At 49.7% G+C, this 19,449-nt stretch overlaps 1 protein-coding gene across 1 annotated transcript in view; it reads left to right on the forward strand.

The window, feature by feature from the left end:
* LOC311339260 (LIM and SH3 domain protein 1-like) overlaps positions 1-13,030 on the forward strand; it is a 28,339-nt gene extending 15,309 nt beyond the window's left edge. The window contains exons 4-7 of the mRNA XM_084464637.1: positions 3,426-3,533; positions 6,550-6,628; positions 8,789-8,886; positions 9,419-13,030. Coding sequence (XP_084320763.1) covers positions 3,426-3,533; positions 6,550-6,628; positions 8,789-8,886; positions 9,419-9,592 — 459 coding nt within the window. The 3' untranslated portion in view covers positions 9,593-13,030. The remainder of the gene's footprint in view (positions 1-3,425; positions 3,534-6,549; positions 6,629-8,788; positions 8,887-9,418) is intronic.
* The last annotated feature ends 6,419 nt before the right edge of the window (positions 13,031-19,449 follow it).

Below are 19,449 nucleotides of genomic sequence, written 5' to 3' on the forward strand. Positions count from 1 at the left end.
CTCTCTCTACCTCTACCCTACCTGCCCCCTAAACTATACATTCTGCAGAACTCTCTCTACCTCTACCCTACCTGACCCCTACACTATACAGTCTGCAGACGCTCTTGCTAGTTGACAATGTTACGGTTGGCTCACTGTAAGGTTATGATCGCAGGCAGGTCTCGAGGATTTTTTGGATTAACCGGTTTGGCCGTTCCTGGTGGCTTTCGCAGAGCAAGGGAATTACACAATTTCCACAATATTGGCACCGGCTACATGGGTGGTTGTAATGCGTGGAGCAGCGATTTGTGGAACGTCTAGGATTCTGTGTTGCCACACAGGGCCCTCCTCCCACGATTACTTCCACGTTAATCTTGTCAGAAGCACACACGCCCTCCTTCCTTCTGTATGTTTGTACCGCAGTAATCGTGATCTAGACCGTGATATAGGCATGTGTGGAGCGTGCGGTGGAACTGCGTGGAGTAAACAGGCTGTTCCAAGTAGAGCCTGGGTTAGGAAGAGGACCTCCGGGCTCTTCAGAGTGCCAATTGTGTGTGTGTGTGTGTGTGTGTGTGTGTGTGTGTGTGTGTGTGTGTGTGTGTGTGTGTGTGTGTGTGTGTGTGTGTGTGTGTGTGTGTGTGTGTGTGTGTGTGTGTGTGTGTGTGTGTGTGTGTGCAAGATGGGGTCACGGATCGGATCAGGCACAGATGGTGTTTTTCTACATGAACCCCCCCAACCAACAATCAAATAAACAACCATCAATGTTGCCGTTTCCAACCAATGAGATTAACACGCCTAACATGAGATTATGGGATGCAGAGGATTTCGTACATAAGTGTGTCTGTGGTCTTAATGCGGACCATGCATAAATGTGACTAAATATCACATCAATGATGCATTCATTTCTTATTGACCTTGCACGGCTTGGCCAGTTAGGATTTCATGACCATATAAATAGGCTATTTATTCCTATTTGTATGAAATATGTTCATTTGCCTCTGAAATATTTGCATTCTTTGCAGTATGCAAAGTCTGTAGAGCAAGGTCGGAAACATGAATATCTGCCCCTGGCCACCGGAACATGAGAGCAGTGTTGTTGATTTCCGCGGTTAAGGAGTTATGAGGGTGTGTGTTGCTGGAAGTTGCTGGGCGTGTGTTGGGGAACTAGGTCCATTCATCCTGCCCCCTCGCCACTGCTGCGTTGCCAGGGGAACCTTATTGCTATGGTAGCTGGGTAGAGAGGTTAGTCATAACTCATTACGAGACTTCACTGGAGAGGAACAGACAGAGACATAGAGGGAGAGGGAGAGAATCAGGGAGGTGAATGAAAGAAAAGCAATGAGGCCCAGGGGAGCGGAGGACCCTAGTGGAAGGCCTGCTAAAGGAATGTAGAGAGAGAGAGGGAGGGATAATGAAACAGAGAGGGATTCAGATCGAGAAGGGACTCCGCATTCTGCCTTAACTGTAAAATATGAATGAAAAGGCAGCGGAGGGAGAAACACTGATCAGGGGGAGCAGAGCAGGGGGGCGGGGGGGGGGTGGAGGGAAATGTGGGTGGGCACGGAACGGAGCGCTGTGATTGGACGGGAAGAGCAATGGCGTAGACCGGGGCTAGACAGACAAAGAAAACGGGGAGGGGTGGTGTTAAATGGAAGAGGCGGAGATTACACGTCGAGCAGGGAAAGATGAAGCGCGGGGGGGGCAAAGCCGCGCGGCAAGCGTTTATTCCCTGGCAGTTTTGTTTTGCCGACCGGCTCATGGGTGCTGGGGATCAAGCGCCTGATTCACTGAACCCCGGGCGAGGTGCGCAGCGTGGGCCAGCGTTAATGCCAGCGCACTCATCCTTTAACTGCCCAGCGTTGCATGCAGCTGTGACTCACAGTCAGTGGTGCAGGGTCCGGTCACCACTGGGCGTTTGGTTCGGCCGGTCAGTCAGCACGCCGTTAGGGCTGTGTCAGACGTTATGTGGCTGTGTGGGGTGGAGGGAGGTGGAGGAGGAGGAGGAGGAGGAGGAGCCGCAGGGGGTTAGGAGCCTGGGAACTGATTGCACAAGGCTTTACAATCCCCTCTTTAACGATGACAGGAAGTGGGGGCAGCCAGTCAGCAAAAGGAGGAAGTCATTAGTCATTGCTCAAATGCAACGGCACCTACAGTACAGCAGTATGGGCTGGAGCCCCTCACCCCTCTGGCCTTTATGTCTCTGAATATGCAGACTTCTTCCTGTACTGGGTGTAGTAAGCGGTGAAGGAGTTCACTGATACGACGGCGTGAGCTCGTCACCGTGATTTCAAACGGTCATGTGACACACAGGTTCTGCTTGTCTTGACATTCCCCTGTCTGACCGTATAAGGCTGTCAGCATTTCCTGCATCAACGGCCCTTACCCCCCTGCAGCCAGAAACAGGAAGTCAGTCACCAAAGTAGAGAGAGACAAAGGAAGAGGGCGGGGCTGACCAAATCTACCTCATAGTCACAATCATCACCATGTTTGTAATTTGGTTATTTTGAGCTTTACTGGAACACCTCGATTACTTCAGGCCTGACCTGCAGAACAATCTGGTTTTGTTTGTGAAGGTTATGAACCAGCAGAGACACCTCAAACCTGCATATTGCTAATTAAAATCTCAACAGATGCTTAATAGTCAATGCTGCACTGTTATGTTTGCTTTGTTACCCTGTTACAGGGAGGGTCATTTAATTTTTGGCCTATTACATTTTGAGATGCAAACTACCCACATTGTGCAGATAAATTAAATCAACTTGTTTCTTATTCGGTCTTCCATGGTTTCGAGGGTGTGTGAACTTCAAGTCCCGCTCTGAACTCTATGAATTGTTTCATTGTTGCAGGACATTTCCCTATTGTTATTACAATCTCATCTCTCTCCTACACCCAAATATTTGAGATAACACTAAACTATGCTTTCTGTAGTCCAACACAACAAGCTCACTCACATTTCTACTGTTTTCTTCCTGCAACGACTAAACTCTCGCAGTACTTAACCTTGAGCGAGGCTTGGTGGGACTGTTTTGCAGAAACAAACTTTTAGAGGATGTAGATTGACGGGGAGCTATGGCCCCAAAGGATTGCGTTTCAGGCACTTATCACAGCTGCAGCGTTCTCGCTCAGTACCGGACCAATTAAATCAATCGTTGTCCGCATTTGCCCCTACACCCAAAATGTTTGGAAGACAGGGTCCTGGTTGAACAATCCCAAAGTTTTCTTTTAATTGCTTTGTTTGTGCAGCAATATGTCAAATGAGTTTTGCTATGTTCATTAGGCCGGCTCAAACCCATTCGTACCATCTGCTCATAGCGTGTATCTCACTGTACAATGGAAGACAATACACTCCAGTGCCATTCCTGTTCCATTCAAACAGTGCCTTCCTGTTATGGCTGGTGTGACTTCCTCTTAACTCTTTTCTGTTCTTTCCCTTTTTCCACTGGCAGGTTCTCTACAAGGAGGAGTTTGAGAAGAACAAGGGAAAGGGGTTCAGTGTGGTGGCAGACACACCGGAGATGCAGAGAATCAAGAAAACTCAGGACAACATCAGCAACGTGAGTCCGGACATAGGAATGCTCCCGGCATACCACCGTAAAATGTCTGGAGTTTCAAACATAAACGTTGTGTTTTCTTTGCGTTTATGGCTCGTCGGATCAGTCGTACATTCTCCATTTCCCCTTCAGCGTCTTTGGGCCAAGTGTCTAGATTATGGGCCAAGAACAACTTTGGTAGCGCCCCACGCAAGCTATTCTAGCATTCTCTGGCGTACAAAAACTTCCACTTAGTGAAAGTGGAAAATGTTTGGAATCCTAAGCATGTATGGCTGTAGCAGGTGGTTTTGCATTAAATGTTATGCATTCCACAATCCATTTTACCAGCGTCCATATTGTGACGTTTTCACACTCCTATCAGCCCTGCCTCATTAGCTCTCAGGTCAACCGACTGACCCCCACATAGTTCCTGTATCCTTTATGGTTCATGGAAATGAGCTGCGGTTGAGCGCACTAGTGGCTAGTGCATTCGCGGGTTGAGCGCACTAGTGGCTCAACCCGTGAATGCACTAACCACCTAGGCAATGCGCCCGGTAGCGACCTGGGTTTCGATTCCTGCCTGTGGCACCACACTCCATGTCTTCACTCTCTACTGTCCTGTCTCTCTTCACTGTCCTGTCCACAAAGAGACACAAAGAGACACAAAGCTAAACAAGAAAACAAGCCCCATCCCATCCGCCCCTCACTTCATACACTTCCACCTTTTCCCATCCAGTCCATTCTCTGTCTCTGTCTCTGTCTGGCCTCCCCCAGCCAATGGATATTGATAAACCATTTGTCTGTAAATATGAAATGTCATTGAGGGAGGGGCAGGTGTCTACCTCTTCTACTAGGACAGCTTAGTCTGTTGCCAAAACCCTCATCCGCACACGCACACACATAGACAAATATACACCTAGAGGCAGACAGACATACCAACATACACACAGACTCACACACATACACACACAGACACCCACGTATAGGCAGACACATACAAACACACACGGCCACACACACACACGCGCACACACACAGGCAGGCACATAAACAGACACCCACACACAGACAGGGCAGACAGACATGGACACACAGCAAACATACATCCGCCCCATGCTCCATGCTGTCTTTCCTAATGACATAATTAGTGTGTATGTGAAGGGTAATCACTGCTTTCATACGACGTCAGCCCTGGCACGGCGTGGGGAAACGACCATGCTCACAAAGAGCCCTGCGTGGTGGATAGGCGTGGGCGTACACACATGAACAGGCATGGGGATGTTGTCTAAACACTGGCTCGAGAGGGTAGGGTCTTTAGACCCTACAAAACATTCTAGATTGGATAATGGGCCGTTTGGTTTCTGCGGGAAATACACAGGAAAAAACGGAAACGAGACACCTTCACCCCCCTCAGCCTTGGGGGATGGGAGCCAATAAACGGCTGAGTATTCACCCTGAACCCCGACGCCCTGGTCTAGTGCACTAAACACTAGGTGCTGTTCCTTTCCCTTTTCTCTCTTACTGACCCAACATCCCTCTTAGAACCTCGACCGGTTCCTGGTTCAACACAGACAGAACATTAAAAAAAGTCTGTTGTCCGCTTACGTTTACATTTAGGGCATCATTGTAAGTCGCTTTTTTCAAAGCGACTTACAATCAGTAAGGGAAGCGACAATCCATCACTGTAGGTACAGTTAGGATGCTCATAGAAGCAAGTGCCAAGCACTAACAGTCACTACGTTAACCCATTCCCTGTTTACAAAATGACAGCTAGGAGAATAGTTCCCCTCCTTGAATGCCAAGAGTCGAAGGTTCTGTAACATTCACGTCCATCTGGATTTGTCTCTCTCTCCTCCTCCCACTTTATTGTGACACGACCCTGACTTCTCGGTTCTTCATCTTTCTTCAACTCCTACCTGCCTGCGATTCTATTCTCTGCCCCTTTTTCTTTGGAGTGATTAGCGAGGCGTGTAACAAGCTGGGGACTGTTCCCCACGCACACACACACACACACACACACACACACACACACACACACACACACACACACACACACACACACACACACACACACACACACACACACACACTATGCTGGGAACCGCGCTCTCACTCAACATATTGCACTCCATAACACTGACTGTCGTCTCTCTGTCTCCCGACGCGCACTGCTCTACGCCCCGCTCTACGCCCCAGCACTCCCGGTGTGTGTGTGTGAGAACACACACTGCCCTCACACAGGGGCTCCTTTCACTGGCGGGGCCTGCATCAGGGCTATAAATCTGACCACGGCGGCGGTAGTCGAGTCCACTATCATCAGCCGGAAAAGCGCAAGCAGGGGGGTGGGTTGTGGGGGGTGGGGGGTGGGGGGGGGGTGGCTGGGGAGTTGTGAGTGCACTCATAGAGAGCTCCCTCAGTCTCAGCCTGGTCTGTTCGCCCCCCTGTTCGGCTGTTATTTCCACCGCTGAATGCGGCCTTTGTGCTGCGGCCCAGACTGGGTGTGATGTAGAGTAGAGTAGTCCGGTCGCGGCCGTTTGTTTACCTGACAACACGTTTGTTGTAGACGTTTTGTTTATTGGTTTGGGTTCATTTTGGGTTTGGTTTTATGTCCACTTGACGGGGTAATTGTGCGCCGGGCTACCTATTTGAGGGATGTGTTTTGGGCGCTTAGTCATGCTTTCTTTTATGTCTCTCCGTGTCCCTAGTGGGCGTTTTTTTATTTTTTTTTATCACTGGCGTCTTTTTCGCCGCGACGCGCCAGCGATCGCCTTCCTCGTCTCTGACTTCACCTTCCCTTCTGTGTGTCGTTCCACGTTGCTATGCAACTCTTTGAGCCCCTCGCATTGCCTCTGGTCGCGATGTCATTTCCTGTTAGCGCAAGGCTGCTTCCAGGAGCACTGCTGCACAGAGCGAGCATGCCCCACCTATCCTGGCGAGGACGCGGGTGCGGCGGGCCGCACGTAGGCGACACCTGGTGGTCGTAGCGAGGAACTGCACCACCATTTTAAATTACAACTGCTGTCTGCCTTTTCATTTTCAGATTAAGTACCATGAGGAGTTTGAGAAGAGCAGGATGGGAGGGGAGGCCCCACCCCATCAACCTAGCACCCCCACCTCAGGTAACACACACACACACACACACACACACACACACACACACACACACACACACACACACACACACACACACACACACACTGCATTGCCACTAGTTCTAGCCCAACAACATGGCAGGACGTAAGTAAGTGGAAGAATAGTAACACGTAACGGAAGAAGGAAAACCTAAAACCAGTTTGAGCTGAACTGGTTTAAGGGTCCCGTCCATGATCTCTGGTTCTCTGGCACCGTTCCTCCCGGGGTGAGTATCATAACATCAACAACAACAACAGCAGCTGAGGTCTGTCCCGACCTCCGGTTGTGGGCTCTGTGTGAGGAGGGGCCCCCGGGGCCGGGGGCTGGGTGCTGGGTTACCACCAGTTGGTGGAGCCATCGCCGGGCCCTGACCTCGTTTCGGGACACTCGGTGCAGACGGCCAGAACTTCACGCTTACATAAGACGTTTAATGAAGCATCAATACTCCAGGAAGTGGATCCACTCATTAGCCGTAACGGTGGGAAAGTGCACTGGGCGGTCCCGGGGGGTCCACCCGGGCCAAAGGGTTTATTAAGTGTATTAACGTTGTAGGGTTCGGGAAGCGAGGGTTGTTTATGTGAAGGAAAAGGACTTCATTAAGGACAGATGTTTTTAATTAAGATTAAATGATGGTTATAATGATGATGATTAAAAACCAACCAGCGCTCTGGATTGGGCTAACGGGACTCTTGTTTGTCGTTGAGGTTCATCCGTGGGAACGAGAGGAGATGCAACGTGCGCGCGAGCGCACACACACACACACACACACACACACACACACACACACACACACACACACACACACACACACACACACACACACACACACACACACACACAGAGGAACAACACACACATACACAGAGGAACAACACACACACACACACACACACACACACACACAGGAACAACACACACACACACACACACAGGAACAACACACAGGAACCACACAAACACACACACATAGGAACAGCACACACACACAGAGGAACACACACACAGAGGAACACACACACACACATAGGAACAACACACACACACACACACACACACAGAGGAACACACACAGGAGGACATATCATTCATAGGAAGCATTGGCCTGCGACCGCTAAGGACTGTCCCCCCTCCAGTCCCCTGCCTCCCATGCACAACCAAAGCCGGCTCATTGTCGTTCTGTGGCGGTGCTCTCAGGTAGTTTCTAGCCATCGCCCCGGCCCCCCCTCCAGCTAGCGTCCGGACAGGAAGAGGCATTGTGAAGGGGCTTAGCGGCGCCCAGGGAATGCGAGTTCTCCAGGTGTGCACGTCTCAGCTTGCTCCGCTTCGGTATGCCGTTCCTCCTCGTCTCCGTCTCCATCTCACCCTGGGGGTCCTCCGTGTGTTGACGCTCTCAAGGGACGACGGTGGTGGTGGTGGTGGTGGTGGTGGTGGTGGTGGGGGGGAGGGTGTAGAGAACGTATGGAGTGAGAGACAGAGGACAGGACACCCAGGGACGGGGCTTGGTTTGAGCCTACGAGCTGTGCTGTGACGGTGTAGATGTAAGGGAAACCTAGTGGTTGGGTGGAGAGAACAGACTCTGCTTGTCAAAGGATTCGTCATTCGTTGACACAAAAGTATCAAGTGTTACTCAATGCCACTGTTGGACCGCAGCGGATATGGGACGGGTGGTTCATGGGAGTCTCAAAGTGGGAGTAATGGGAGTGATATAGTGGGGCTTTGATAGTTTTGTGAGTAAGCCGGAGAGGTTGATTTGTTCTGGGCACGGTTTCAGTTTTGTTACTGTTCTTCAGACTTTTCCACATTAATAATGGAAGTTGTTTTTTTCCAGTTATCAAGCGTTTAATAAGGTATGAAGGGTCAGGCGTCGGGCGGAGTTGAGCGATAGTTTCCATGAGGACGTCAGGGCCAGTGTTCTGTCAGGCTGTCTGGGGCACACCACACTTACGAGGCTCACACTAAATACATAATTGTTAGTCTCTATTTCTTGCTCTTTCTCTGTTGTCTTTGTTCTTTTTCTTTCTTTCATTCTTTCTATTCTCTCTGTCTCTCTCTCCACATCGCTTTCCCCTTTTTCTTTCCCCCTTCTCTCTCTCTGGCCCTCACTCTCCCACCACATCTCTAATGCTGTCCTCCCTGTCGTCTCACAGCAGGGTACCAGCAGCCCGCTCCGTCTCAGAACTTCCACTACGAGCCGGCCCCAGAGCCGGTCCGCCAGGCTGCGGCCGCCCCGCCCCCCAGTGCCGGGGTAGGTACTCTGCACCCCCCCCCCCCCCCCCCACCGCACCCGCCTCAGCCTGCCCACGGGGGCTTGCTTGTTTCTAGGATGTTTTTCCCAGCAGGTGTATCCAGTCTCATTTGGAGGCTGGTAGAGGCGGAGGAAAAATGACTGTGTCAACAATGCATGTGTATTTATTTTTTCTGCATCTGTTCTTGCGATTCTTGGCAGTGATAAGCCGCCATACCTGCTTAAAACGTGTTAGACAATGAGAACTGGAATGCAATGCATGAGGATGGATGAATTCAACATTTATTCTGTCCCTGTATTAAATGGAATAGTTTTCCCATCTGAGCATTACTTTCATTTGGAGGGTTCATTTAAATGGTTCGTATTTCACAATCCTCAAAACTAAATTTGAACTTCCTGGAAAGAATTATTGCTCAACTATCGTGTGTGTGTGTGTGTGTGTGTGTGTGTGTGTTGTTCCTGTGCGTGTGTGTGTTTGTGTGTGTTGTTCCTTTGTGTGTGTGTGTGTGTGCGTTCCTCCCTCCTCCTCCAGAAGCGCTACCGGGCGGTGTACGACTACGCGGCGGCGGACGAGGACGAGGTCTCCTTCGTGGACGGGGACATGATCCTGGAGGTGCAGCAGATCGACGAGGGCTGGATGTACGGCCGCGTGGAGCGCACCGGCCAGCGGGGCATGCTGCCCGCCAACTACGTAGAGGCCATCTGAGGAGGAGGAGGAGGAGGAGAGGGAGAGGGGGAGGAGAGGGAGAGAGAGAGAGCTGAAGGTAGTGAAGGAAGAGGGGAAATATGAAAAGCCCAGTGCCATCTCATCTAGCTACTGCTTTCTCTTGTTTTGATTTCTTGTTTTCCTGTCTGTCCTGTGAGACCCCGCCCCCGACCTAGTCGTCCCACCCCTTTCGCATCAACCCCCGCCCGTTCCTCCCCCGTCTTACATCCCCACCTCCCTCCCTCCCTCCCTCCCTCCCTCTCTCCCTCCCCTCCTTCTGTATGTGTCTACTTCCTGTCCCCGTGCTGTTTCTTTCTGTTGGATTGTCCGTCTCGCCTTCTGGTTGTTTGTCCCTCCTCTGTTCCCTTAGCGTGGCATCATTCCCTTTTGCGCTGCCAAATACTCAACAAGTCTTAAATGGAGTAACCTTCATATGTCTTATTATGTCCGGGCTCAAGCCGCGGCTCGCGACCTCGCATCCTAGCTGTAGCGCTAACAATCTTTTCAGACGAAAAAAAACAAAAACAACATTGCCAGGGGTGGGTGTGGGGGTGTGTGGTGGGGCGAATGAATGAATGAATGGATGAACGAATTAATAAACAAATCATGTTATAGACCTCTCGTTAGCTAGCCGATCAACACTCAGTTGCCATGGTATCAGATAACTGCAGTTGCTTTTGTACAGAGAGAGAGAGAGAGCGAGGATAAAGAAGGTGTGGGGAGCCAGGCCAGTGTTGGTGTTTTGCTGTTTTTCCCCCTGTGTGCTCCTGGTTCAGTACTGGAAGAGCGGCGTTCTAACGACCCCACTGGTAGGCCAGGGCGGTCCCGAACGGGGGGAGCCCCTATTTTGACTTGTGTACATTCCATTGAATTGACCACAATACCCTCAGCGCTGTCGCCCCAGACAGACCGAATGAATCCGTCTTACCAGAGAGGTTTTGTATATATTTTTATTTTCAGACTCATCTCAATCTCCAAACTCCTTGCCTAGCAGGCAACCCTGTGGGTATTGCGATTAAAAACTGGAATCATGGCCCGAACTCATGCATATCACGCGTATAGAGAGTGGGGGACGGGGTGGGTGGGGGGGGGGGCTGGGGTCCCGTCAGAGTAGTAGCAGTCACCTGTACCCCCTCTCCTTCTGTTTTAACCCCATCCCCACCCTTTCCACTCTTTCTAACACTGTTGTCATCCTCCTCGACGGTTGCCAATAGCAACCCGCTGTCACTACTATGGCGGTGGTCCTCGTTGCCTTTAAAAAAAAAAAATCTTAAACAGGAAGTGGATTGGAGGGGCGTGGCAGGGGGGGGGGGGGCGGGGGTGTTGGTAAGGTCTGCATGGAGATGGGCAGACGCCTCCCTAGTCCTGCAGAGAGACCGTTTAGATTTAGATTGGACACGGTTCAGGAAGGCAAAAGCACAAAGGCTGTGGTGTGAAATGTTAATTTGTGTTTTTTAAGTCATTGCATTCCATTGTTTGTTTTTGTGTGCGTTTGTTTTGAGAGGGAGCAGCCCAGTGTTGTGCGGCAGACGTGTGCGTCTGAGGTGTGGAGTGGTGTTCTCATGTTGGGTTTTCCTCCTTTTTGTTTGTTTGTTTGGTTTTGTTTCTTTGCTTCCAATGTCATTGTAAGAGGCTTATTTTCATAAAAGAAATGTCAACTGTATGCCATAATAAACCAGCCATTCCAATTTTGAGCCGAGGCAGGCTAGTTTAATCTGGTGACGACGACTGGATCTCTAAACTGACACTTAAGTCAACTGGCAGTTTGCTTGTGGGACTTTGTCAATGTGACATACATCATCTCTATTGTTCCTTGGGCTCAAAATAAATATGTATCTCTAGCCAATATGTAATCTGTAACAAATTACATTTAAACACAAAAATGTTAAGTTTGCTTTGGAAATGTTGCTTAACTCTTGGGTCAGCCCTAAAGGTCAAAGGGCAACAATCACATGGTTACACAAACTAAATCCTAGGGCCACTTGGAAAAATAATTCCAAAGCCTCTGAAGCTAACTCCCACAACCGAATACTCCCTACTTACTGACTAGGGTAAGGGTGGGGACCATGTACACACTGCTGGCACCCTCCCCTCCATCTGCTAGTTCCCCTGCTCTCTGGAAACTGTGACCTCCATCAATCTCACCGATATCTCTAGACAGAAGGTGGTGTCACTTTGTAAAGTCGTTCATGTATGTTAAGAAAACCAATCGGAATTAGAGATTGTTTTTTGTTTACAGTCGTTGGTGCTACCAGAAAAAAGGTTTGCTTGCATTTCAAAAGATGACGACTATGATTCACGGTTTGTGGATGTGAATGAGAAGGAAATGATGTGGGTTTAGAACAATTGGGAACAATTGCGACTCATGGGAAATGTAGTGTGGTGCAACACATGTCAAAACAAGTTAGTGTTGAATATTCATGCCCTTTTGTTTCTCTGGCGACTAATGGGTTCTGACAGTGTCGTTTAATACGAACCGTGTCCGACGTAGAACACAGCACACCTCAACCTGGCTCCACAGAAGAGAGGAAATGTGTTGCATGCCTTGTGTTTTGTATTCCACCTCTATCAGACAACTGGACCAGAAAAGCGTTTTTAAGGTGACAAAAGTATACACAGGTTGGTTTGGCATCAGAAATGAAGAAATTAAACAAATGTAGGCCTACTGTGGTTTGTTATAGTTTTCTTTTTATCCTAGATGATAATATGAATGCTAGTATTGCTTCTTTAAAAAGCAGCAAACGCCTTGGGACTTGGTGGTTACCGTAGTAAATGTGGGTGCCAAAGGTGTAGCCAAACATAAGCACCAATGATGGAGATGCGGTGAGGGGTGGGGTGTGTATCAAGACTGGGAATTCCTCAACCTTCCCGCCCTGACGACACAACCCTGTCGAGTGAGGGACCGACTACGATGTCAGTCCAGGTGTTGACCTATTTTATTTTCTGTTTTTTTGCGCCAAGTACGCTCTATGCTCTCCTACTGTGGAACCCCTCCTCTACTGTAACACGATGTTGTCTCATGGTTGCCACCCGGTCACTCTCCCTCTTTTTGGTGTCTTTGCTCATCCTGCAGCTCACAGCCTAACCCCCCTCTCTCCCCTCCCTCACCGCTTACCCCTGTAGGCCTTCTAGGTTTCTGATCAACCATTCCCCGCTCCTGTGATCCTGGTTATATAGACGGTTAAAATCCACCATCCCCGACCCTGTACTCCAATGCATTGTGTGCGCGTTCCATCCTAAATGGGTTTGTTTTGATATATTTTTTAACAAAAAAAAAAAAAGATGACCGCGTGTACACTCACCTGTTCACGGGGTTTCCGATTGGAGAATACGATGGAGTCTGAGGACCTGACGTCATTTCTTGTTGCCCTGTTACAGCACTTCAAATTGTACTTATGATTCTGCAGATTCAATAAAATGTCTTTTTTTTTCTCAGACTATTTGTCTCTGCGACATCATGCGTTGGGTGGGTGGGTGGGTGGGGGGGCGGGGTCACGCCTGGACCGAATGCAATTATGAGAAGCCATACATTCAGGAACATCAATTATCATTTAACTTATTCTTATTCTATAATTATGTGTCTTAAGTGAGCAGTGTGGCTTTACGTGAAGTACACGTTCATACGGATAAATCGCATCACCAGAAGCGCTCATCTAGTTCATTGCAGACGAAGGGATCGCAATGCTTCATCATTTTACACAAGACTGGCGTATAATGCATGGAGAATGCAGTAGTAGGCTGACATGAGGCCAATGCACACAGTTTGTGTGCGTTGGTATTCACCGAATGGCCTACTCCGCACGCAACGGGACCTGGACTCATCTGGCGGTGGGGAGGAGGAGGGGAGGTGAGGCGGAGAGGCGAGGAGCTTCTGCAAGGGCTGGTTTCCGATCTGTGCCGATCTACGTCGGGGTCTTTCACGCGTCGCGGATCGCCGGTTTTTTTTGCATCCGCAGCCGTCGCGTCCTCACACACTGTCATCATGGTGGACATTTTGATGTTGATGTTTTTCGCCATCATGGCGCTGGTGTTTCTGTCCTACATCATCTACATGTTGTGATGGGAGAGATGAGGAGCGAGCGGATGGGAGGAGGGGGAGGAAAAAGATGATGATGGGGGAACCTCCGGCGTTCCTGCTTCGCAGCACGGACAATGGTGAGAACGATTCAATTATTATTGTACCTTTTTACAAAGAATTGAGGAACTATTTGAATAAAAGTCGACATGTTTGCACGCTGTATTTGGCAAGGTAGACCCGGAATGAAATGCATGGCATGTAAAGCTAATCATAAAGATGTGTGTATCTCTAGTTTGGCCCATTGCACGGTGGTTGGTGGGTGGGAGTGGGACAGGTGATGAAATGTAAGATGTCGTCCATACGTTTTCCATTAACTACAAATGATACCAACTGCAATGTGTTTCAGGGCGGAGAGGTAACCCTTAATGAAGTTCACCGGGTGCTCGAAGGGGACCCCAGAGCAAGTGGGACCCCAGAGCAAGTCGGAACCCAGTGCAAGAGGACGACGATAATGAGGAAACCCGGACACTTAATAGACTCCCACCAGTGTTTTCTTGCATCTTTCTGTCTGTGCACTACTGCCGGTCGATTACGAGTTATTATTGTCCTTTATATTATGTCCTTGCGTTATTTACTCCGGAACCTATGGAAGAAGACGTGTATTTTTTATGTATTACGGAAGTATAAATCGTCCTTTTGATGCCACTATGAATTAGCTGTCGCGTTCATGGGCAGGCTGCACTCCCCTGCGCATGCGTCGTTTCTTGTAGGCTGGTTTCCTACCGTTTTCTCACCCTGTTTTCCCTTAGTATTATATTGTCCATGGACTGTCTCACTGTTTGATTTCCACGGATCTGATATGTGTCACAGTCACGTTGCCTTGTCCAAGTATTGCCATTCTGGTGATGACTTTCAAATCCTAATAGAAATGCAGCCCATCTCAGTCATTATTGAGACGGTGAAGGGACATAAGTCACTGAAATATCTCGATGTGGCTCCTATATGATCACTGGGCTATAGTATGGGATTATAATGTTGAATTATTATTTAATTTATGCTCAGCCTTTCACATGTTGAACAGTACATGTTGGCCTAATCCTGCCCATTGTATGGTAATTCATTAAAAATAAACTGCACAATGGTTCGCATTTGGTTTTGCGTTTCAGTCCTTATGTGTTCATACTAAAGTTTAAGATGATATAATTTGAGATGAATTAAAGAATGCTTTAATTAAATTAAATTACGTCTCCACATTAAAAAAAAACACGTTTAAAATATATTTCTTTCTTTCAAACATAATTATATTATTTTGAACACCAAAGTGTACATTATTTAAGTTATCTGTCACGCTTTACTGTTTAATATACGATTAACCAAGGGTCGAATAGGTAATAAATGGAAATGTGTAGTCTACTTCTATATACATGTGCACCTGCCATATCCACTGACACGCACCGTGTCTTTGCCACGTATGCAACAGTAGATCGTCCTTCTAGCGACACCTTGCGGTCAATAGGATCCATAGAAGGACGTTATGTCCCAATTGTGTTGGTCAGTCGTGTAAAGTAATTTTCCTTGAGATCTTTTGCTTTGCCTGTTAGAGCATGACAATGCCAGGTACCTCCCGGGATTTTCATGTATTTTCAATAGTTTTAGTTTTAAGATTTAAAAGTAAAAAATACAAAACGAGACAGACTTATAGTATTTTCTGCCCCTCTTTTCGACCGATAGATGGCACTGTTTACCCATGATACACCTATTCAGCTGTTGGATCACACATAATAGAGAAGTTTGAAAGAACTGGATACAACGAAATTCTATAATAACAAAAACGGCTTTCAGATTTTTGTCGATCAAAATAGACCCTTTCCCTTGACCGTATTTTCTAATCAGAAAAGTCCTACCATTGTTCAAGATACAAGGGAACAGGTCAACGCAGCAGTCAAGCCCAACCTGTAAGCTCCACACACACACACACACACACACACACACACACACACACACACACACACACACACACACACACACACACACACACACACACACACACACAGGTGTGAACCAACTCTCTCCAGAACTCTTTGGGAAGTATTCAACCACATTGGTGAGAGTCCAGCGAAGCATCGATGTTGTGATTGTACTCAACTTTATTATCCCTCTGTCTGCATTCCAACAGGCATTTGTTGCTGAATGGCAGTGACGTTGCCAAGGAAACCCATGGCTAAACTCCTCTCTCCCTTTCTTCTTAGCAACAGACAGCGGGAGTTTCCCTTTTATTCACAAGCTGGCTTATTCCCTATTCCGGTTATTAAAATAGAAAGGAAAAGGCCCCATTGCATTGTGATTAAATAACTGCATGTTGGACAGATGGTGGGGTCTGGGCCCAGACGGACGGCCGGGCTGAGGGCTTTCCTTTGGAGAAGGCACTACACAGAAACATCACTGGGCTTTTTCTACACGTGTCGGGTAGGAAAGCACCTTTCAACCCGAGTCTGCTGAGCCTCCAAGTGACTCCAGGTGTGTCTGACTTTGATGAACGGACTGGTATATTAGAATATATTACATTAGAAATATATTAAATCAATCTTCATAAAGGGGTGCTATTATGGCACCAGGTGTGAGGGGGATTAGCCATTATAAGCCGTTTGAAAATCGGCCTTTTCCTGTGTGTAAGTGACATCATAAGTGGGCGTGTCCACCGAGATGTGTGCTTGATAGATTGGTCTACCAGCCTACCCGGTGGACTGTAGCAAATGTTGCTTATCAATCCATCATACATCTAGGTGAACACTTAAACACAGGAAAAGGCAGATTTTCAAACGGCTTGTAACAGCTAATCACACTCACACCTTGTGGTATAACATCACCCCTTTAAGGCCCACAGACAGGACTAAAGTTTGTTACATGCTGTAGCCGTTCATTGTTACATGCTGTTTCATAGTTCTTATGCCCAGTACTACTGGTGGACCCACACAGTTTCAACAGATGGGTTATGTAGTACAGCTTCATGTGTATATGAAGTCCCTGCTTCCAGGGACTAATAAAGTTAATCTTATGTTACATGCATCCTTGTAGGCAATAAAACCCTCCCCAAGACACACACACACACACACACAACTAACGTTTCTCTTGCCTGTCCTCCAAAAGACCAAATACGGTAAATAATCTGAATTCCATCGCTGATAGTATAATCTCTCTTCCCAACACAATACCCCTGCTGTTCTTTCTTGGGAGTTCTCACACAAAACACACACACACAAACACACACACACACACACACACACACACACACACACACACACACACACACACACACACACACACACACACACACACACAGGCACACACACTTTAGGCATCACTCTCTCACATTCACACATGCTCAATTTCAGTATCCAGGGCTATCAAAATACCGTTGCAGTAGATGGTTCCGATAGCATCCACTTTTATTTTTCCATCTACTTAGTCGTGTTGGTTCCACTGCTATAATACCCTGCCTGTTCCAGGCCATCAGTACCTGGTTCCCTCCCACTGTTCTGCACCCACCACCGCCCCTAAAACAACTTTTGCTGTACGTGTTCTCGTTTCGCTTTTGTTGTTACACGGTTAATCCCAATACCCTCAGAAAGACGCACGCACGCACGCACGCACGCACGCACGCACGCACGCACGCACACACAGACCTCGCGTAGGTTTGCAGCTAGTTCAGTCTAGCTTGCATCAGCTCCACGATGTCCTCCTTTGACACATGCTAGGGTCGGCCTGGCATAGCTTTCAACAGGACCCTCTCCCCACCCACCCACCCACCCATCCACACACACACACACACACACACACACACACACACACACACACACACACACACACACACACACACACACACTCACTCACTCTTGTTGGCACCTGCAGCTCACACAGCCCTGCTGACGGAGTGCCAGTGAGCTGGTGGGGGCGGGGGGGGCGGTTCAGGGTTCGGGGGAATGGAGCGGGGGGGAAGGGAGAGCGAGGCAGCGGCTGAATGAAGTGTGAAAATACAAAAGAAATAGTTGAGGATGAAGGCAGCGTGTGTGTGTGTATGGGGGGGGGGGGGGGGGCTCAGCCATGGCCTTCAGCTGGTGAGTTCCTGTTGTTGCAGGGTGGGTGTATCCCTCTCTGCAGGGCTGGGGGGGGGGGGGGGGGGAGGGGCTGGTGGAAATCACAGAGGATGTCTTTTTCCTGACCGACGGCGAAGGCCCTGGCCTTGTGGCTCGTGTGCACATGAAGTGTTTGTGTGTGTCGGTGTCGGTGTGTGTTTCTGTGTGTGTGTGTGCGTGTGCGTGTGTGCATGTTCATTGGGTGGCTTGCGGAGTGTTGGGAGTGTTCCACCCAGACCTTTCATCTGAGATCTGAGATGTTTAATAGAAGTAGATCAATAAAGACATTGCGTTGTGGCACACCGATGCCCGCCGTCTGGGCTCTGATTGGCAGGGCCGCCCGTCCCCATTGGCTCCGTCCAAAACAGCGGTGGCCACCGTCCATCCCCCCTCAGCCAATGGCCTTGGGTTATTGTGTTCCACGGCAGCTGTCGTCAATGGCAACAGAGCTTTGAGGCAAGCATGAGCCGGACAGCTGGTGGAGAATCTCAGAGGCGGCCGTCTGGAGTCACGTGACCCGCCGTCGACCAATCCCTGCTCTCCTCCCGTCTTCTCCCCCCACTCCCTCCCTCCTCCCCTCCTCCCCATTTTTTCATTGCGGCTCTGTTGGTCCCCGGCGGGAGGGAGGGGGGGAGGGGAGCAGGAAAGCAGGGAGGGGCCTGGGGAGAGAGAGAGAGAGAGAGAGAGAGAGAGAGAGAGAAGGGAGGGGAGGGTTCAGTCTAGGGCGAGCGAGGGGAGGCGAGGCTCGAGAAGCGGGAGACTCTCCCCGTGTGTGTGCGTGTGTGTGTGCGAGTGTGTGTGTGTGTGCTACGCTAACCAGGAAGGGAGTCACCGCACGCCCTGCTCTTCCTCTGGCTCCACCCCCGCTACGGAGCCGCGCTTTGGGGCTCGGATGAGAGGGCGCTGTCAGAACAGGTACCAGGCTACCAGGTGCAGGGCGGCGTAGCAGAAACAGACACAGGGAGAGAGAGACACAGAGAGAGAGAGAGAGAGTGCGAGAGAGAGGCATGCACCTCCGATGCGACCCAGTGCACTACTGCCACGCTGCCTTGCCTGTTTGACGAGAAGAGGAGCCGGCTGCTGTCAGGAATACTGCACCTAGGAGGAGAAAGAGGAGGAGGACCGGAACCGCTGTCTGCCATGACTCGGAGGAGCAGGAGCCAGGAGGAGGCTCGCTGACACCATGGAGCAGGTGAGCCGCGCTAGAGGAGGAGGAGAGGAGAGGAGGAGAGGAGCCACCGGGGAGAGGGGGGGAAGTGATGGAGTAGCAATGTGTGCTGCTGCACACTGCTACACCTTACACTCACACACACACACACACACACGCACACACACACACACACGCACACACGCACATGCAATGGCAACGGCATCTGGTCCATTCAGAGCATCGTTCCTCCGACCTTGTCGCGTGCCCAGCCAGACCTGAGGCTCTCTCTCCTGCAGCTGCCCCTGCATGATCCCCTCTCTCTGCTCCTCTCTGCCCCCCCCCCCCCCCCCCCCGCTAGGGTGGATGGGGGAGGGGGACAGGGAGGGGGGTGGGGGGGGACAGGGAGGGGACCTACGGGTGTGCCGGTCCCTGAGCCCTCCAGAGACATGACACAGCTCAACCAATCCTGGCTTATCCCCTCTGTATCTCGCCCGGTCCACACCTAGGAGAAAGGGAGAGAGGGAGAAGAGGGCGGGAGAAAGAGAGAGAGGTGTGG

The sequence above is a fragment of the Micromesistius poutassou genome, assembly GCF_964030765.1.
Source record: "Micromesistius poutassou genome assembly, chromosome: 1".
NCBI lineage: Eukaryota > Metazoa > Chordata > Actinopteri > Gadiformes > Gadidae > Micromesistius > Micromesistius poutassou.